At 42.5% G+C, this 21,809-nt stretch overlaps 1 protein-coding gene and 1 long non-coding RNA gene across 4 annotated transcripts; one reads left to right on the top strand and one right to left on the bottom strand.

Annotated features, from left to right (window-relative positions):
* Positions 1 to 4,322: 4,322 nt before the first annotated feature.
* On the top strand, positions 4,323 to 21,379 carry LOC120021470. Of its 3 annotated transcripts, none has more exons than XR_005472516.1 (3): positions 4,323 to 4,617; positions 14,008 to 14,199; positions 18,301 to 18,900. It is a non-coding gene; the product is annotated as an uncharacterized LOC120021470 (long non-coding RNA). The 3 variants fall into 3 exon arrangements; XR_005472515.1 differs by lacking the exon at positions 18,301 to 18,900 and adding an exon at positions 14,334 to 16,138; XR_005472514.1 differs by lacking the exon at positions 18,301 to 18,900 and adding an exon at positions 21,331 to 21,379 and having other exon boundaries at positions 4,324 to 4,617.
* Positions 13,773 to 19,576, bottom strand: LOC120021469 (cytokine receptor common subunit gamma-like). Its single transcript, XM_038965245.1, has 8 exons — positions 19,436 to 19,576; positions 18,404 to 18,497; positions 15,356 to 15,522; positions 15,052 to 15,188; positions 14,741 to 14,912; positions 14,543 to 14,642; positions 14,316 to 14,385; positions 13,773 to 14,191 (listed from the first exon to the last, which is right to left on the bottom strand). The coding sequence occupies exons 1-8, from the start codon at positions 19,503 to 19,505 to the stop codon at positions 13,970 to 13,972; spliced, it is 1,032 nt and encodes a 343-aa protein (XP_038821173.1). The 5' UTR covers positions 19,506 to 19,576; the 3' UTR covers positions 13,773 to 13,969.
* Positions 21,380 to 21,809: the final 430 nt, after the last annotated feature.

A 21,809-nucleotide genomic window follows, 5' to 3' on the forward strand; every position in this document is an offset into this window, starting at 1 on the left:
TTGAGCCGGATGTCATGAAGCCGGCCCAACGCATCTGGCCACCAGTGCGTCTCCTCGGGCCGGCTTACATGGCACCAGCCTTACGCATGGTGTCCCCGGTTCGCCTACATAGGCCGGTGCGGGTTATTCCACCTCCCCGCACTGGTCGGGCGACGGGGAGCATACAACCAGGTAAGGTTGGGCAGGCTCAGTGCTCAAGGGAGCCAGTACGCCTGCACGGTCCGGTATTTCCGGCGCCACCTCCCCGCCCCAGCCCAGTACCACCAGTGCCTACACCACGCACCAGGCTTCCAGTGCGTTTCCAGAGCCCTGTTCCTCCTCCACGCACTAGCCCTATGGTGCTTGTCTCCAGCCCATTACCACCAGTGCCTACACCACGCACCAAGCCTCCTGTGTGTCCCCAGAGTCCTGTGCGTCCTGTTGCTGCTCCCCGCACTAGCCTAAAGGTGCGTGTCCTTAGCCCGGTACCTCCAGTTCCGGCGCCACGCACCAGGCCTATAGTGCGTCTCAGCCGGCCAGAGTCTGCCGTCTGCCCAGCGGCGCCTGAACTGCCCGTCTGCCCAACGCCGTCTGAACTGTCCGTCTGCCCAACGCCATCTGAGCTATCCGTCTGCCAAGCGCCATCTGAGCCATCCGTCTGCCAAGCGCCATCTGAGCCATCCGTCTACCCAGCGCCATCTGAGCCATCCGTCTACCCAGCGCCATCTGAGCCATCCGTCTGCACAGAGCCATTAGAGCCGCCCGTCTGTCCCGAGCCGTCAGAGCCGTTAGTCAGTCAGGAGCCGCTAGAGCCATTCGTCAGTCAGGATCTGCCAGAGCCGCCAACCAGACAGGATCTGCCAGAGCCGCCAACCAGACAGGATCTGCCAGAGCCGCCAACCAGACAGGATCTGCCAGAGCCGCCAACCAGACAGGATCTGCCAGAGCCGCCAACCAGACAGGATCTGCCAGAGCCGCCAACCAGACAGGATCTGCCAGAGCCGCCAACCAGACAGGACCAGCCAGAGCCGCCAACCAGACAGGACCAGCCAGAGCCGCCAGCCAGACATGACCAGCCAGAGCCGTCAGCCAGCCAAGACCAGCCAGAGCCGTCAGCCAGCCAAGACCAGCCAGAGCCGTCAGCCAGCCAAGACCAGCCAGAGCCGTCAGCCAGCCAGGATCCGCCAGAGCCGTCAGCCAGCCAGGATCCGCCAGAGCCGTCAGCCAGCCAGGATCCGCCAGAGCCGTCAGCCAGCCAGGATCCGCCAGAGCCAGCCAGCCAGGATCCGCCAGAGCCAGCCAGCCAGGATCCGCCCCTCAGTCCGGAGCTGCCGTCCTTCAGTCCGGAGCTGCCCCTTATCCCGGGGCTGCCCCTTGTCCCGGTGCTGCCCCTTGTCCCGGTGCTGCCCCTTGTCCCGGTGCTGCCCCTTGTCCTACTGAGGCCTATTATTTTAGGTGGGGGTATTTGGAGGGTGGCCATTTGGAGGAGGCTACCAAAGCGGGTATGGACAATGGTGGAGTGGGGGCCACGTCCCGCACCCGAGCCGCCGCCATGATGGGGCCCACCCCGGACTCTCCCCTTTCTATGTCAGTTTGTGCGGTCGGAGTCCGCACCTTTGGGGGGGGGGGTACTGTCACACCCTGGCCTTAGTATTCTTTGTTTTCTTTATTATTTTAGTTAGGTCAGGGTGTGACATGGGGAATGTATGTGTTTTTTGTAGTGTCTAGGGTGGTTGTAAGGTTTAGGGGGTTTATTAGAGTAGTTGGGTTTATGTTTAGTATAGAAGTCTAGCTGTGTCTATGGTTGCCTGAATGGTTCTCAATCAGAGACAGATGTCATTAATTGTCTCTGATTGGGAGCCATATTTAAGGCAGCCATAGGCACTAGGTTTTTGTGGGTAATTGTCTGTGTCTATGTTGCATGTTTGCACTTAGTCTTTTGATAGCTTCACGTTTGTTGTTTTGTTTCGTTGTCCTTCTTCCAATTAAAGAGAAGATGTATTTTCCACACGCTGCGCCTTGGTCCTCTCTCTCTCCCATTGACGATCGTGACAATCAGCTGCTCCCTACCTCATTCATCCCACTCACTGGTACAGTAGACATCACGTCAGTATGGAGGACAACATGCCTTCAGGGTCTTCAAATATACTATTTTCTTATTATAAAAAAGTAAGTTCTCCAACCTGTTTCTAATAAGTAAACACCGCTCATGCCTGCCTGCTCATGAAGTGGTCGTTCTTTTCTCTCTCATGATGACAGTAGGTATTTTTGTCATAGATGACTGCCTTTTCCATGGGTTACTTTCTGCCTAGGAACATTCTGTTAGCTAATTGTTGGATGCTGATAAGAGAGAACCGTGACTTGTGGCCCTCAGACTGGTCCCTAGGTGACTTGTTATAGAAGCGAGGGTGGCACGATACCCATCCGTCATGCCGTTTCTGTGTTGATTCCGGGCCTGGGCGGTTATGGCACCAGGCGCTTTTGCAGTGTGGGGCATCACGTTCTCCCATCCTACAAACACTGCATCAGCTCCAGATGCCAATAACTTTACATGACCAACCAGTGGATGACCCGAGCATGGTCTGTGACCTGTTGTAACAGAGCTTTAGCACCTCAGGCTATGAGCTGTTGAGCTGTTTTACCCCTCATCATTTATTCTGCTGCTCTCATTAGTTGAAGGCATATTGGTTCAAGTGGCTCTACCAGCTTGATTGGCTTCCCTTGTCCCCAGGCTATTGACATATTTCTTACTCTTGTCTAAGACTCATACCCTTGCGTTCAGTGTATGGAATCACCTACAAGTATCAAGGATCCAGTCTCAAAAGAGATCCGGCTTTATGGGTTGTGCACCGCGTTGGACTGAAACTGAGGCATGCCAACCAAGCTGACCACAGGAAGACACTCTCCATTAATCACCACTACCTGACATATTTTTGGAATGGTAGACAGCCGAGCTTCCCACTGCCTCTGCACACTGTTGCAGACTGACAGAGAAAGACAGCGACAGAAATGCAGTAGTTCTTTGGATGCGGAATAGAGATGGATGGAGACGTCTATGTTCTATATTTTATATTCTATGTTCTTTATATGACTACTTCACTTGTCCCTGCAGATTTCTGGATAACCAGGGTACACTCATAATGGACTCATCTGGACTTACATTGTACTTCACGGTACATCCCAAGGATAATGAACACAGTTTCAAGACGTGATGAAATAAGCAGAAGAAAGGAAAGAAAGAACAGATGGAGATGGCTTTTTTTAATCGCTGCCTTTATTAAAAACCTGTTGTACGGGATGAGACTGAAGTGCTCCTCTTTGATCATGAAGCATCCAGTGTGAGAAGACTCCATTCAGTGGACAACCAAAGAAAAAGAAAGTGTAAAGCAGCTTGTGTATGTATTACATCTGTCAAATTGAGTATTGATTTAAATAACTTACAGAGATGACAGCCTTGTATAAATTGGCCACTTTTATGAAACCTTTTTGAGCCACTGTATCCCTTTGGAATAAATTCTGTTTTAACAAGTTGATTGGATATAAAGGAAAGACACTGTAACAGCCCTTGATATCTAGTGGTCAGTGTTAATTATATAAAAGTGTGTCTTTTTTATAGTATGCTTAAGCAATAAGGCACAAGGAAGTGTGGTATATGGCCAATATAACACGGCTAAGGACTGTTCTTACGCGCATCGCAACGCGGAGTGCCTGGATACAGCCCTCAGCCGTGCTATATTGGCCATTAACCACAAACACCCGAGTTGCCTTATAAACGGGTTACCAACATAATTAGAGCAGTAAAAATAAATGTTTTGTCATACCCGTGGTATACGGTCTGATATACCATGGCTGTCAGCCAATCAGCATTCATGGCTCGAACCACCCAGTTTATAATGTTTACTTAGTATGTGTTTACTTCACTTGCACAACATTAGGCAGATAATGTGTATGTCTGTACCCTTGTGTGTGGGGTGGGTGGAGGAAGTGTTTACAGCATAAGGCATGCAACTGGCGCCACAGTTTAGGATCAGGAATCATGCCAGATGTCCTGCTAAATGTTTTTAAAACACAAAAATTAGGGTTGGTCAATGTCTGTGCCAACTTTACCCTAGTCCATCACCTCATGGGTAAGACAACATTTAAAAGAAAATACCATTAAGCAAGTTAGTATTTAGTTTTCACTTTAAGAAAGGATAAACATCTACTTCACGATAGAATCCACTAATGTATTGATAAATGCTACCGTGTTCATTTCTTCTACTGTAATATATTTGGTAAATGGTCATTAACTGATAATTCTGTGCCCAAAGGAGATTGTTTGTAAACAAAGTGGATGAGATTCCCTCCCTGGTGGGAGGTGGCATGTCCAAAAGAGGAGGAGTCTCAGGAGAAAGATGAATGACTTGCCACTGGACATTGGTTCAGGAACCTGTTCTAGTTCAACCTCCAAAAGTACAAGTGGGACGAAATGCTTGTGACCGCATGACTGGCATGTATCTGTGATTACTAGCAAGTGTCCATTCAGAGATTTTGGATAATGTTTCCTCATTTAGGAAATTCTCTGGAAGATGCTTGTGATCAAAAGCTCCACAAAACAAAGAGACAGAAGGACAGAATTAATGGACAGAAGAGAAGCAGGTGAGTTACTTCTCTAATGAATTACTCTAATAAACAAAACAAACACACCACTTTACTAAGGTTTTTATTTTAGACATGGGAAAGTCAGGAGTGGATTTAGCACTAACTGATCACTAACTGACAAAACATTGTTTATTTGCATTAGAAATGATTGTTTGGTCATATACCGTCAGGTCCATAATTATTGGCACCCTTGATGGGGCTATTTTGCTTCTACTGGTCCTGTGGCCCTTGTTAAGGTCAACGACATCATGAACATTACCAAGTACTAGGATGTTTTATACCACAACCTGGTTGCCTCTGCCAGGAAGCTGACTATTGGCAGCAAGTGGATCTTCCAGCAAGACAATAACCCCAAGCACACATCAAATTCACAAAGAAATGGTTAATTGACCACAAAATCAACATTTTGCAATGGCTATCTCAGTCTCCAGACTTGATAACTTGTTAAACAAAACCTCTTTCTCTGAGCAGCTTTATTAGTATAAAATAATATAATTCCCCCTTTTTTTGTTTCATACAATATAGCTCAGTATTTGTATTATTTATTTATTTTATACTTTACCCCCCTCATCTTTATCAGGGGTGCCAATAATTATGGACCTGACTGTATATGATCAAAACAATTCGGTACATTTCTAATGCACTTCAGAACATTTTGCAAGAGTTAGCTATACCAGATATGCTACAGCGTAGTAGTTAGTTGCTGTATCTCTGGAAGCAGACAACCAAGACTGGTTGTGATAAGCTAGCATGACGTAGCTGTGATGTTGTTGCCCCCCATGGCTGAAAGTCGCCCTTTATCTCCTCAGGAGGTTCACACTCAGCTTCCCTCTGGCAAAGAGTGATTTGTGATTTGGGCTTGATAACTATAGAATGTATGTCATGGAAACTGTAGTGTTATGTAAACATCCCCTCATTGTTTTTGTTTCTCCCTAGAAGGGGTTGGAAACACAATTATTTTCCAATAATTTTGTTGTGAACAGAACCACTATTTTTTTTTGTTTCGTTCCACTCTTCCGACCAGCAAAATATAGTTCTGAACCGGTTCGAACCCCAAAAATGTACCATTTTATATCATTCCTTTCTGAAATCTACAGTTTTTACATTTAGCTCATTAAATGACTTCCCCAATCAGTGCGGACAGAGCAGGCAACCTAGGTGTTCACATGCGTGATGGACAGACAAGTGTAACCTAACTATTGGCGCAAGATGCGACTGAAATTTTGTGGGTAGGGAAGAGCTTGAGAGGGTTGTTTGAGGAGGAGGCTTGAAGCGCTGGGCATCTTGTTATGTCATGCATTATCTGAATGACGTCCACAGAATTATACCTAGGAGGAGCGGCTTCTTTGTAGGAACTTTTAATGTCCTTTGAGCTAGCTAGATAACTAACAAGCATGAGCTAGTTAGCTCATACGTTTGTGAGTGCAGAGCTGCACCAGAATTAAAAACACGTCTTGCCTTTTTCTAGTTAATACATCCAAGGTGAAACGGGATAAATACGCCTATATTATCCATAACTAGCAGTGAAGAAGTTAATCCATGATTCTCTAGCTAATTAAAAATATCCCTCCCCCCTTCATCTGCAGGAACCCCTCTTATTGCTTCTATTCGCCAATTTTTAAGTAGGACAGGTGGGAGGCGGAGCTGCTCCAGTACAGTAGGTGGTGTTAATGCACAATAACTTTGGATGCCAGCCACTGATAAACCACATAGAAGTGGCGGGGGCGACAACGGTAGCTAGCTAGCCATACACTGGTAAACAGTGTCCTTCGCCCCCACCTGTCAGGCATTGTTTTCGCACAGTTCTGTTAACGATGGCAGGTGTTCGGCAGGCGGGAGCGAAGGACACTGTGTGCTAGCTAGTCCTAAGGAGGACTCCAGTACACAGCAGGTGGGAGGCACACCGTTTCACTAACTATCAAGCTAGCTTGTCTCGAGGTATTGCTAGTCTCGAGGTATTGCTTGCCTGAGGTAGAGTACCTTATGATAAGCTGTCGACCACACTATCTACCAAGAGAGTTCTCATCTGTATTATTCGTATTTACCACCACAAAGTGAAGCTGTCACTAAGACCGCTGTCAATCAACTCTATAAGGCCATAAGCAAAGAAGAAAATGCTCACCCAGAAGCGGCGCTCCTAGTGGCCGGGGACTTTAATGCAGGCAAACTTAAATCAGTTTTACCAAATATTTATCAGCATGTCCTCCTGATTCCTGCTTACAAGCATAATCTTAAGCAGGAAGTACCAGTGACTCGCTCAATACGGAAGTGTTCAGGTGACGCGGATGCTACACTACAGGACTGTTTTGCTAGCACAGACTGGAATATGTTCCAGGATTCATCCAATGACATTGAGGAATACACCACCTCAGTCATCAGCTTCATCAATAAGTGCATCGATGACGTCGTCCCCACAGTGACTGTACGTGCATATCCCAACCAGAAGCCATGGATTACAGGCAACATCCGCATCAAGCTAAAGGCTAGAGCTGCCACTTTCAAGGAGCGGGAGACTAATCCGGACGCTTATCAGAAATCCCGCTACGCCCTCAGACGAACCATCAAATAAGCAAAGCGTCAATACAGGATTAAGATCGAATCCTACTACACCGGCTCTGATGCTCGTCGGATGTGGCAGGGCTTGAAAACTATTACGGACTACAAAGGGAAACCCACACGCGAGCTGCCCAGTGACGCGAGCCTACCAGACGAGCTAAATGTCTTTTATGCTCCCTTCGAGGTAAGCAACACTGAAGCATGCACGAGAGCACCAACTGTTTTGGATGACTGTGTGATAACGCTCTTGGTAGCCGATGTGAACAAAATTTTCAAACAGGTCAACATTCACAAAGCCACTGGGCCAGACGGATTACCAGGACGTGTACTCAAAGCATGCGCGGATCAACTGTCAAGACACTGACATTTTCAACCTCTCCCTGACCGAGTCTGAAATACCTGAAATGTTTGAGCAGACCACCATAGTCCCTGTGCTCAAGGAAGCGAAGGTAACCTGCCTAAATGATTACCGCCCCGGGGCACTCACGTCGGTAGCCATGAAGTGCTTTGAAAGGCTGGTCATGGCTCACATCAACAGCATCCTCCAGGACACCCTAGACCCACTCCAATTTGCATATCGCCCCAACATATCCACAGATGATGCAATCTCAAACGCACTCCACACTGCCCTTTCTCATCTGGACAAAAGGAACACCTATGTGAGAATGCTGTTCATTGACTACAGCTCAGCGTTCAACACCATAGTGCCCACGAAGCTAATCACTAAGCTAAGGACTCTGGGACTAAACACCTCCCACTGCAACTGGATCCTGGACTTCATGACGGGCCGCCCCCAGGTGGTAAGAGTAGGCAACAACACGTCTGCCACGCTGATCCTTAACACTGGGGCCCCACAGTGGTGTGTACTTAGTCCCCTCCTGTATTCCCTGTTCACCCACGACTGCGTGGCCAAACAACTCCAACACCATCATTAAGTTTGCTGACGACACAACAGTGGTAGGCCTGATCACCGACAACGATGAGATGGCCTATAGGGAGGAGGTCAGAGAACTGGCAGTGTGATGCCAGGACAACAACCTCTCCCTCAATGTGAGCAAGACAAAGGAGCTGATCGTGGACTACAGGAAAAGGCGGGCCGAACAGGCCCCCATTAACATCAACGGGGCTGTAGTGGAGCGGGTCGAGAGTTTCAAGTTCCTTGGTGTCCACATCACCAACGAACTATCATGGTCCAAACACACCAAGACAGTCGTGCCCTTTTTACCCCCCTCAGGAGACTGAAAAGATTTGGCATGTGTCCCCAGATCCTCAAAAGGTTCTACAGCTGCACCATCGAGAGCATCCTGACAGGTTCTATCATCGCCTGATATGGCAACTGCTCGGCATCTGACCGTAACACCTTGCCTAAACCGGCTGCGCGCTTGCGCCATCGTGCGCTATCATGCATAAATGTATTTTGCCCCCCCACACCAAACGCGATCACGACACGCAGGTTAAAATATCAAAACAAACTCTGAACCAATGACATTAATTTGGGGACAGGTCGAAAAGCATTAAACATGTATGGTAATTTAGCTAGTTAGCTTGCACTTGCTAGCTAACGTTAATTTGTCCTATTTAGCTAGCTTGCTGTTGCTAGCTAATTTGTCCTGGGATATAAACATTGAGTTTTTATTTTACCTGAATTGCACAAGGATCTCTACTCCGACAATTAATCCACACATAAAACGGCCAACCGAATCGTTTCTAGTCATCTCTCCTCCTTCCAGGCTTTTTCATTGTTTAAATTATATGGTGATCGCATCTCAACTTTCATTGTATTACCACGACTACCGGCAAAACAGTTTGTCTTTCTATCACCCACGTGGGTATAACCAATGAAGAGATGGCACGTCGGTACCTGCTTCTATAAACCAATGAGGAGATGGGAGAGGCAGGACTTGTAGCGCGATCTGCGTCAGAAATAGGAATGAGTTCTAATTTAGCCCTTGGCGTCGCAGACGCTCGTTGGCCGTGCGAGCAGTGTGGGTGCAATAATTGAATAACATGGATTTCTAAATTTATTTTGCGACGCTCGCGCACGCGACGTGTCCGGTCTGGTCAGCATGTAAGGCGCTACAGAGGGAGTGCGAACGGCCCAGTACATCACTGGGGCCAAGCTTCCTGCCATCCAGGACCTATATAATAGGCGGTGTCAGTGGAAAGCCCATAAAATTATCAGAGACTCCAGTCACCCAAGTTATAGACTGTTTCCTCTGCTACCATATGGCAAGCGGTACCGGACAGCCAAGTCTAGGACCAAAAGGCTCCTCAACAGCTTCTACCCCCAAGCCATTAGACTGCTGAACAATTCATAAAAATCGCCACCGGACAATTTACATTGACCCCCCCACCCATACACTGCTGCTACTCCCTGTTTGTTTGGGGGCCTGTTCGGCCCGCCTTTTCCTGTACCTCCTCTGTCTGCTTTTCTTACTCTCTTAACTTTTTCTTCTGCTCCAATCTTTCTCCTCTTTTCTTCACTCGTCTTCCTTCTATTTACCATTCCACCTCACTCTTATACACTCTCCTCGCTTCACTCTTTTTACACCCTTCATTTTTCCTTCTCCTTCCTCTCCAATGTTTAATAATAAATAGTACACTATTAGATAAAAAACTTTGGTTAACAGATTCCCATTGGTTGGAATAATACATTTGCAGGCTTTGTAATCATATCTTTACTTTTCCTCCTCTCTCTTTCACTCTTCTTTCTATCGTCTTCCTCCTCTCCACTCTATCAGAAAATATTATGCTAATGTTATCCATGAAAATTTCAAAATATATTTTCACACTAATGTAAACTCACTCACTTTTGTACATCGCCTTGGTCCGTACAATTTACCTTATTTTAGCGGCCCAAATACGTAATACTTCCAGATCAACTGTAATGTCAATATCATTGTAAAGCACAATTTCTCCCCTTTCAAACAAAATCAATGACATGAGCTCCACGCTGCCCGTTTCTGCATAATTCAACAAGGCAATGAGCTCCATCGGGTCTTTTTAAAAATGGCGGGTGGGGAAGCGAAACTAATGCGTGATAGTGAGAAGGACAGTTATCGTGTGGGAAAACTGCTTTTTTTCACTCGATCTGTCCAACTTATCCCCCTTATTGCCTCTACAATGTAAACAAAACACTATAAAGAGTTTATATAATGTATCATTACATACCTATTTGAAGGGTTTTCAGGGCGGTGCTAAAGTGATCTTCAGAAGGTAACAGCGGCTTTGAGAGTCATGATCGCATGCAGTGATGACGCAAAAAATGACTAGGTATCCCCCCCTTACCCCCGTCACTGTCCATTTCTTGTTTTTAAACGATGAGCGAAGTGCTACACCTGTAATGGAGGGTCCGTTTTTTCAACTTTTCTCCAATACTATAGAGCCATTACCATGTCGATCAACGCTTGAATAGAAACGTAGTTCACACCCCAGATTTTGAAGTCAACACAGTCGCTACAGTCCCATTCGTTTTCTTTGCAGGCTCGTTTGAATGTCGCGGTTGCGCACATTTGTACGGAATGGGGTGAGTTTACGTTACTTATTATAATGCCAAACCATTAAAATTGTAATCTACAAATAAATATTAAATATTCTCATAATTAATTGTGCATTCATTTAATATAATCATGTTTACATGTGAACGTTGTTTAACCTAGCTACCAAGACAGTAGCTAGCTAACCTAGCTAGATAACTTAGTCGACATAGCTAATGTTAGCTAGCATAACCTATTTAAAACCTTATAGAGCAGATCATCTATCTATATAATAAATTGTGACATTTTAACATCACTAGCTAGTATCTCAAACGATTGTAACTTACCTGGCTTGAAAAGACGTTTGTGGTGATGTTGTGGATTCACTTGACACTTGCTAGCTTCTGGCCGAGTTTTCCACAGCAGTTTTCTCTAAAACTAGCGGGAGCAAGTAGTTAGTAGAAGAAGAAGAGTGAATGAAGCTGCTATAGCGAGCAGCCTCCTCTGCTGGACGAAACAAGCACAACGCGATTGAGAAGTCAACTGGTAGGCTCTACTGCCCGGTCTTTCTTGCCACGTAAAATATTATTTCACTTTGCAGTCTGTTTTTAATGCACTGTAAAAAACAGGGACATTTCCGAGGACAGGCCACCAAAAACGGGGACTGTCCCCGGAAAACGGGGATGTCTGGTCACCCTATCCTATAAGTACTATTTTAATAGTAATGTGTTAACAGCCAATGTGTATTATATGACTGTTGCCTCCTGTTTAAGTTTATTGCAATTACGTTTGTTTTTTATTATAATTATTAGGTGGAAGTTGCTAGCTACGGTGGTATCTTTAACCTAGCCTAGATTTTAGCCAGCTGCTCTGCAGTGCAAGCTAGCTTGACTTGCTATAAAGGTAGAGAAACAAGTTGAGGAAAAAGTAACTAAACAAAACATGTTTTATTATTACCAGAAACAATATATTTATCCTGTCTTGAATGAACAGATCATATTTTGCAATCTTCTAAAATAAATTTGATCTCTGACAAGAGACAGGCTCTACTCCAGCTTGAATTACAAACTCTACACTTTTCAGTCAAGACTCCGTGAAGATGAAAGATTAAATACGTCACGTAAACAGGGCATAAGTTTCTGAGTGACAGAGTGAGGGCTTTGCATAGGAGCTTTGTTGCGTTTTGTTGTGGGACTAGAAAAAAATGCCTGGAACGGGCACCTCTAATGTAACTCTATGGCAGCACCCAAGGGGCTAGAATTTTCTAGCTCTACCCGTAGATTTTGTGGTGATGTAGTGTCCCCATGACTGACAAAACACTGAACCAATCACGACGCAACTAGAGAACCTTAACAAACCCTACGCTCCATATTTTCTGCTGGCTGCCCCACCACCACAGAAAGCCCTGAGCTAGGCTGAAACACCTGCATTTTGGAGCTGCCTTACATGCTGACCAGACCGCTCGTGCGCATGCATGCATGCACCATCGTGCACATGTTGATTTTGTCCACCCACACCAGACACAATCAGGACACGCAGGTTGAAATATCAAACAAACTCTGAACCAACTATATTAATTTGGGGACAGGTCAAAAAGCATTAAACATTTATGGCAATTTAGCTAGCTAGCTTGGTGTTGCTAGCTAATTTGTCCTGTGATATAAACATTGGGTTATTATTTTACCTGAAATGCACAAGGTCCTCTACTCCGACAATTAATCCACAGATAAAAGGGTAAACCGAGTTCATTTCTAGTCATCTCTCCTCCTTCAGAGCTCTTCTTCTTCTTTGGACTTTATATTGCGGTTAGCAAGCAACTTTAAGGTGCATTGTCACCACCAACTGGTCTGGAATGTGGACCTCAGGTCATCTTTCAATCACCCATGTGGGTATATGCTCCTAAAAACCAATGAGGAGATGGGAGAGGCGGGACTTGCAGCGCATCAAGTGTCACAAATAGAACCAAGTTCTATTTTATCGCCTGGCTACACAGACACTCGTTGACTCGCGCGAGCAGTGTGGGTTCAATGATTGAATAACATGTATGTGTAAAATTATTTTGCAAAGCTCGAGGACGTGACACGAGCGGTGTGGTCAGCATGTTACTCAAGAAAGCAAAAAAAGAGACCATGTTTGTCTGCAGCTTTATTATCTCAATGACTATGTTATTTTTTTTTTTTTACATTGTTTGCAAACTGACATGACTTAAAACAGGTGGGGCACCTGCCCTGAATGACAGGTCGCCACTGGTAGGATTACAGGATATCATGCAACATTAGGAGGCAACGTTTATCATATTTATTTAAGAGGAAATAGGCCAATAGCCTATAGTAATTTTTATAGCAGTAGCCCCCGCTCGGAAACCAAATTTAAAGAAAATACTATTACAATCAGATTTTAAAAAACAGATTAAAATATACCTTATGGAACAGCGGGGACTGTGAAGAAATATACACAAAGGTACAGACACACGCATACGCACACAACCGCTAGCACACACACTCTCCACACATGTACATTGTAAAATTGTTGTATGGTGGTATTATACATTTTGTAATGTAGATATGCAGTGGTGTAATAATGTGGTATGATGTACTGTTTTACCTTTTGTTTTATATTTAATGTAAGTGCCTTAATGTGTTTGGACCACAGGAAGAGCAGTGGGTATCCCTAATAAATGTAAATACAAGCTAGTATAAGATACCATTTTAATGAAAGTATAGGCTAATATTCAACATTTCAGATGCTCACTCTATTCCAACGAGATACAGTGTGCAATAGTACAATTTAAATTTCACAAGGGATTGTTTATAATATTAAAACTGTCAGCTGAATCATGTTTAACCCTGTGCCCATCATTTCAGCTGCTAAGATCATTTTTTCATTAGCTTGTATATGCTATAGATATCTTTTTTTTATGACATTATTAGAAACATTTTAGACATGCACGCTCATAAGTAGCCTAGCTCATAACGCTACTATATTGTATGTGGTCAGTTTGTGTAATTAACAGCTTTTTTTCTCGCAATACAAGGAGGGTATGTCATTATTGCAATGTTCAGAGCATTTTATGTTGTATTCTCTCTCAAAAATCGATGCATTTAAAAATCTTACAAATGGTTGAACATCAAACAAAAATGCTTGGATTTATTACCGTAATATTAAGGATGTTCATATGTTAAAATTCTAAAAAGAAATCTGATAGAAACTCCCTTTAGCCCATGCATACACCAATCTAATACGTATTATCAATGAGGGGGATCAAGGAAGTGCACACCTAGGGGAGAAGGGTAATTAGAATGCAGCCTTTGTAAGTCTCACTCAATACCAGCTTGTTCATTTTCACTTGTGACAGGAAAAGTGGAAGCTGAGGAGGAACACGTGGACAGGCAATCTGACTGGTCTGTTAGGATGGAGAAGTTGCTCTCAGATTCGCTGACGCTGCCAGTTTGGGGAACCAGACTGTACTCACGAACAGGACAGGCAAACTCAGTGAAGTTAGGCTGGAAGCAAATGTCCTTGGAGATGGGAAGCCAGGCCTTTAAAGGTAAAGGTTACATGTAATATGTGAGATATAAGATGGGATTTAAACTGTAGATAACAGTAATAGAGAAACAAAGATTATAATGAAGTGCAATGCATGGGACCAGGGATAAATATTACCTCTACATTCTCATCTAGGTTCTTGCCTGGATTAGGCACAATGGGAATGAGGATGAATCTCAGTCGTTCTCTACAAAGAGATAGGGTTAGTTCAAAATCAGAGTATCACTTTTTTTCAGAGGAAGAATGGAGGAGACTTTGATTTTTTTATAATGTAAACTATACCCCTTGATTTTAGTCTTTATTTGGGGTGTAAGTGTGGTGTTAACTTCTGTTGGCAAACCCACCTTTCCCTGTAGACCAGCATGCAGGCCAATATGAAGAGTGTCATGGTACCCACTAATGACAGTACTGGCTTCCACACAGACATTGAGCTGCCAGATATGTCTAGGCCAAAGAGAAAGGTTGACATGACAAAGTCCTGACAGAAGTCTGAGCACAACTTTATAACCATAAAGCAAAGCAGAGATTTTGTATGTATTTACCTGTGAAGTTATTTCCCTTCATGGAATCCCATTGAATGGGCTGACTCCATTCACTCCAGAACTTGGACTCGCCACACATGTCGTTTACTCGTGCTCTCACTTGAAACTCATAACGACTGCTCTTTAACGGAAAAGCCACAGCATACTTCTGTTCCTTGCTTGGAGTAGATGTCTGAAGAAAGGAACAAAGAGAGAGTGGAGGAGAGAGAGATAGTTTTTTCAAACATTTGTCCAGTATTTTGTTGAAAAATGACCAGTAGGCTACAGTGTCCAAACAGTGGTCCAACTCCTGAGTCCTGACCCATCCCCACCTTCCACTTCTCGCTGTTTATTCTGTAGCGAACTTCACTCTCAATGCAGTAGGTGTTCTTGCTGTTGTTCCAGTACAGATTCAGCTCTGGGTCTTTGTTCATCTCAACTGACAGGTTAACAGGAGGGTAAAGCTTCACTAGAAAAAGCATTAAGGAGGGTCAAATGTTAACGACATTTCAATCAAATGAAGATTGAAATAGGAAAAACACGCGTTAAAAAGCCTAAAGTAAGATGACTATTGTTCTTCATGTTACATGCTGTTCTGTATGTAAGGTTCTGATTTGATTGAGAAAAAGAACCTACCCATGCTTTTCAGGTTATGGGTCTGCACATAACTGTTGTTCTGATGGACCAGCTTGGTTGTCAGTGTTCTAAACCTGTCAGACTTGTCATAGGACAGTCTACATCCCACAGAATAACTCTTCTCCTGTAGATATGTTGTGCACTCCTCCATATTATCTTTGATGAACCTAAACACATACCATGTGAAAATGATGGATGAGAATTAGTACCAAAGTACGGATATTTAAGATTTGACAGAGATACACTCCCCTACGTATGTATTCGGACAGTGAAGCAATTATAAATGTTTTGGGCTCTATACTCCAATATTTTGGATTTGAGATGTTTCCTATGAGGCAACAGTACAGAATGTCAATTTTTATTCAAGGGTATTTTCAAACATAATGTATGTATTTTACAGTTTAGAAATGAAAGCATTTTATGTATCTAGTCCCCCCATTTGAAGAAGTCATAAGTATTTGGGCAAATTAACTTATGTATTATAGTTAGTAGTCAAAAGTGACTCAACAAACTTGTTGGATGCATTTGCAGTTTGTTTTGGTTGTGTTTTGAGTTATATTTTGCCTAATAGCAACTGAATGGTGAATGATGACTGGAGTAATTTTCTTTCTGTGATAAGATGTTTGTGAACACTTCTAAATTAATCCTTATAATGCCATGATTAAGAAAATAAATCATGAATAGTGATGAGTGAGAAGGTTATAGAAGCTACAACAAAACATACTAACCTCTCACCATTACCAATAACAGGGGAGGTTAGCATTTTTTAGGGGGTATGATCTTTGTGCCTCTGTAACTTTCTCACTAATCATTATTCAGGATTCATGATTATCCATAATCATCATAGTATCCACATTAATGTAGAAGTGTTCGGAAACATCTTCTATTCTAAATTACAATAAAAGTTACTCCAAATGACATAATACATTATTCACCATTCAGTTCCTATTGGGCTAAATATAATCCGAAATACAACCAAAACAAAATGCAAATGCATTCAACGAGTTTGTAGAGTCACAAGGTTGATGTGGTCATTGAGTGCTAGGAATATGGGACCAAATACTAAACTTCTGACTACTTTAATACACTACAATTGAATTTGTCCAAATTTCTTCAAATGGGGGGACTAAATACAGGTAACGACCAAAATAAAGGAAACATCAACATAAAGTGTCTTAAAACCTCTCTAGGGTACGTGAGACGGTAGCGTCCCACCTCTTCAACAGCCAGTGAAACTGCAGGGTGCCAAATTCAAATACAGAAATACTCATTATAAAAATTCAGAAAACAAAACATATTTTACATAGGTTTAAAGATGAACTTCTTGTGAATCCAACCACGGTGCCAGATTTAAAAAATGCTTTACGGCGAAAGCATACCTTACGATTATTTGAGAACATAGCCCAGCAGACAAATCATTACAAACAGTAACCAGCCAAGTAGAAGAGTTACACAAGTCAGAAATAGAGATAAAATTAATCCCTTACCTTTGATGATCTTCATATGGTTGCACTCAGCAGACATTCATTTACTCAATAATTTACTCAATAAATGTTCCTTTTGTTCGATAAAGTCTCTTTATATCCAAAAACCTCTGTTTTATTCGCACGTTTTCTTCAGTAATCCACAGGCTCAAACGCAATCACAACATGCAGACAAAAAATCCAAATTGTATCCGTAAAGTTCATAGAAACATGTCAAACGATGTATATATTCAATCCTCAGGTTGTTTTTAGCCTAAATAATCGATAATATTTCAACCGGACAATAACGTCGTCAATATAAAAGGTAAACAAGAAAGGCACACGCGCATGAAAAAGCTCTGTGACACGGGCAGGGTCCAGTCATTCAGACTGCTCTTACTCCCTCATTTTTCAGAATACAAGCCTGAAACAATTTCTAAAGACTGTTGACATCTAGTGGAAGGCATAGGAACTGCAATTTGAGTCCTAAGTCAATGGATACTGTAATGGCATTGATTAGAAAACTACAAAACCAACAAAAAAAACTACTTCCTGAATGGATTTTTCTCAGGTTTTCGCCTGCCAAATCAGGTCTGTTATACTCACAGACACTATTTTAACAGTTTTGGAAACTTTAGAGTGTTTTCTATCCAAATCTACCAGTTATATGCATATCATATCTTCTGGGCCTGAGTAGCAGGCAGTTTAATTTGGGCATGCTTTTCATCCAAAATTCCGAATGCTGCCCCCTACCCTAGAGAAGTTTTAATAGGGTATTGGGCCATCAAGAGCCAGAACACATTTGATGCACCTCGGCATAGATTCTACAAGTATCTGGAACTCTATTGGAGGGATGTGGCAACATTCTTCCACGAGAAATTCCATCATTTGGTGTTTTGTTGATGGTGGTAGAAAACATTGTCTCATTCGCCACTTCAGAATCTCCTATAAGTGTTCAATTGGATTGAGATCTGGTAACTGAGACGGCCATGAAATATGGTTTACATTGTTTTCATGCTCATCAAACCAATCAGTGACGTGTGCCCTGTGGATAAGGGTATTTTCATCATATTGGGGCATTACCATGGTAGCCAAAATAGTGGTCAAAATATGGCATGATGGGATGTTAATTGCTTAATTAACTCAGGAACCACACCTGTGTGGAAGCACCTGCTTTCAATATACTTTGTATCCCTCATTTACTCAAGTGTTTTAATTATTTTGGCAGTTACCTGTACATAAAGTGTTCATTTGTAAATGGTAAAAGATACAGTATGTATTGTATGAACATACCCTCAAATAAAATGTGGCATTCTGTACTGTCACCTCATGTGAAACATTTGTTCTAAAATTAAAAATGCTGGAGTTTAGAGCCACATTTAAAATGGTAGCTTCACTGTCCACAAATACATATGGTAAGGAGTGTAATAACAATAATATATTAATTCATATAGAGAGTCTCAAAGTACTTTTCATTGTAAGGGGAAAACTCACCTCAACCACCACCAATGTGTGACACCACATCACAGTGATGCACGGCAAGCATTTTGGACAAAGACCTCAACACCCATCACATTGCACTAACCTGTTGCTGAAAAAGGTGAAGTTGACCTCTGGGATCCTCTGTTCACTCCAGATGCAGTTGACATAATCCAGATTAATGATCAGGCAGTTTACATCTGAAAAAATGGAACAGAAATTGAAAATCTGTTTAAATGGGAGATGTGGTATGATATCAAGATGAGTTGCATAATTACATTGGGTGTTTACAGTTTTTTAAGAGACAAATCAGATAACATATATTAAGGGGTCTATACCTTCATGTATATCATGACTAGAGTACTTTTCCACCATCACATTGAATGAAATTAATCATTTTATCAGTATGTGAATGTATACGACAAGATGGATGGCCATGTTACAGGAAACCCCAAAGTAGTTGACGTCAATCTCAGACTAGCAGGGGACTTTTGGTGTCGCATCAGCAATAGAAATGGCACATGAAACTTTACTTTTCAGATTATTTTGTGTTTCTAGGTAGTTATGTAATAGTTTGATCAAATAAATTGCTATAATACCTGGTATAAAGTGTAATTTATTTATTATTTGATGACTCCCAAAGAAACAGAAAGGTAATTAAATTGGCATTATGTAATTACATTACGTACGAGGTAAGTCGATGTACATCAATTCAATAAATATAGCTCAACCAAAAACTTGAGAGTTTTTGAAATGTAACGGTTATATTTCCTATATGTCATAGTCTAAAACAATTATTAATAACTGGAGAAAAATATATATATATATAATTTGCTGACACACTTATGTGAACATTGAAAAAAAATTCAAGACAAATGTCAACTGAGCGGAAACCATCCATCAACATGAGTACACGATAAAATGATCAGAAGACAATCTAAACCTCACTATCTTATTAACACAAATACATGTACAAATTATAATAAATCCTACAAAGATTCTCCAAGATTAAAAACAGTATCAAAAGTTGAGGGCACATTGGCCGGATGTGTTGTCGTAGCACCAGGTCTTAAACAAGTTGAATAAATGAACATTAAAATTAATATCACAGGTGTAGCATCCAACAGGACAATCTTACTGGGGGTGGAGGGAGCCTCATATCCTTGGAGAGAGATGAGGAGAAACAACCAGCTTCCAACCATCTTCATGTCAAAATGGATGACAGTGGGAATGAACGTAACTAGCTATACGCTAATGTATTTGTGTATGGCTGCTCAGTGACTTCCTCTTTTATCCCCTTTAGTTTAACTTTTTTTTAAACAGCCGTGTGTTACATTTCCTGTTCCACTGGCCACCTCCTTCAATCTATGAAAAACACAGAAAGACAAACTACAGAAAAGAACATTGCAGGGGGATTGTACAGACCATTAATAATCTACAACTATAAAGTAAATTAACTATGCACGTTCACTAACAGCCAATAGGTAAGCGATAAACACAGAAGCTTTGTACATAATTAGATTATAAATAACACTTAATCCAATGTTTGTTAACAATCAAAAGTGAGTAAAAACAAACATTTAGTATAGTATATCCTTTTGAATTTAAAGTAGGCTGTCTATAAATATGCATTGTGGTGATACTGATTAACTTGAAGCAAATGAGAAGTTCCTGTGTAAAAAAAAAAAAAATGAATATTTTTTTAAAGTTCCAGTTAGTGTCAGTTTCACTACTTAAGCTTCAATTAAGTTGCCAGAATTCATCAGCTACATCATCTGTCTTTTTTCTACTGAAAAAGGGTACATGCACCAGAAGGAAGTCTGTGGCAGGGCTTTGACACAGAAACATACAGGTGTAGGATCTTAATGTGGTGACCCTGTTGTTGCAAGAACATTTCCTGCACTTCAGAAAATGCTAACTTGTTGTGTATTCAAGGTTTAAAAAGGGTTCTAAAGTTTGTAATTTCCACTTTAACATTTCAGACTTTATTTGCTATAGCAAAAATGTATCAAACCCTACACAAATGTAAATTTTTATAATCCACACAATAATTCAAATTTCCTGTTGCTGCAGGATTAAACTCCTCAAATTAAGAGCATACATCTGTAGACCACAATTTAATCAGGCTATACTATCTTGAGCTAGTGTGATAAAACGTCATGCAGAGACACAAAGCTGGTGAACTATAGTGCTGCTTTTATGAAGATTGACATACAGTACATTATGTTCTTTGCAGCATTTTCCTGATAACTTTTCATCATTTTTTGTATTTTCCCTGTATCACATTGCAGACTACAATGCCTCCTTTCTTGATTCTGTTTTCACAATGTAATAAAAACTCTCAAAAGTGCATCCATAAACAGGAAATGACACAAAATCAACTATTGAACCACACCTTGACCACCCAGGTCTCTGATCTACACTCTTAGAAAAAAGGGTTCCAAAAGGGTTCTTCCAGCTGTCTCCATAGGAGAACCCTTTTGGTTCCAGGTAGAACCCTTTTGGGTTCCATGTAGAACCCTTTGTGGAAAGGATTTTACATGGAACCAAAAGGGTTCTACCTGGAACCAAAAAGGGCTCTTCGAAGGTGTATCCTATGGGGACAGCCGAAGAACCCTTTTATGTTCTAGATAGCACCTTTTTTTTCTAAGAATGCACCTCCAATTCTCATCAGTGTCACACCCTGGCCTTAGTATTCTTTGTTTTCTTTATTATTTTAGTTAGGTCAGGGTGTGACATGGGGAATGTATGTGTTTTTTGTAGTGTCTAGGGTGGTTGTAAGGTTTAGGGGGTTTATTAGAGTAGTTGGGTTTATGTTTAGTATAGAAGTCTAGCTGTGTCTATGGTTGCCTGAATGGTTCTCAATCAGAGACAGATGTCATTAATTGTCTCTGATTGGGAGCCATATTTAAGGCAGCCATAGGCACTAGGTTTTTGTGGGTAATTGTCTGTGTCTATGTTGCATGTTTGCACTTAGTCTTTTGATAGCTTCACGTTTGTTGTTTTGTTTCGTTGTCCTTCTTCCAATTAAAGAGAAGATGTATTTTCCACACGCTGCGCCTTGGTCCTCTCTCTCTCCCATTGACGATCGTGACAGAATTACCCACCTAAATCGGACCAAGTGGCGTGTCAAGCGGCAACAGGACCCACCTACACAGGATTTCTGGACATGGGAGGACGAATTGGATGGTAAGGGACCTTGGGCTCAACCAGGAGAATATCGCCGCCCCAAAGCTGAGCTGGAGGCAGCGAAAGCAGAGAGGCGGCGATATGAGGAGGCAGCACGGAAGCAAGGCTGGAAGCCCGTGAGTACAACCCAAAATTTTCTTGGGGGGGGGGGCTAAGAGGTAGTGGGCCGAGGGCAGGTAGGAGACCTGCGCCCACTTCCCAGGCTAACCGTGGAGAGCGAGAGTACGGGCAGACACCGTGTTACGCAGTAGAGCGCATGGTGTCTCCTGTACGCGTGCATAGCCCGGCTCGGTACATTCCAGCTCCACGTATCGGCCGGGCTA

The sequence above is a fragment of the Salvelinus namaycush genome, chromosome 26 (assembly GCF_016432855.1).
Source record: "Salvelinus namaycush isolate Seneca chromosome 26, SaNama_1.0, whole genome shotgun sequence".
Classification (NCBI taxonomy): Eukaryota; Metazoa; Chordata; class Actinopteri; order Salmoniformes; family Salmonidae; genus Salvelinus; species Salvelinus namaycush.

What these genes read in the sequence shown, in the direction of transcription:
- LOC120021469 (XM_038965245.1), bottom strand. Translation starts at nt 19,505, where the DNA reads ATGAAGATGGTTGGAAGCTGGTTGTTTCTCCTCATCTCTCTCCAAGGA. An exon ending in GAAGGGAAATAACTTCACAG is followed by an intron (nt 14,643 to 14,740) that starts GTAAATACATAC and finishes TCTTTGGCCTAG; the next exon opens with ACATATCTGGCAGCTCAATG. An exon ending in ATGCTGGTCTACAGGGAAAG is followed by an intron (nt 14,386 to 14,542) that starts GTGGGTTTGCCA and finishes ATCTCTTTGTAG; the next exon opens with AGAACGACTGAGATTCATCC.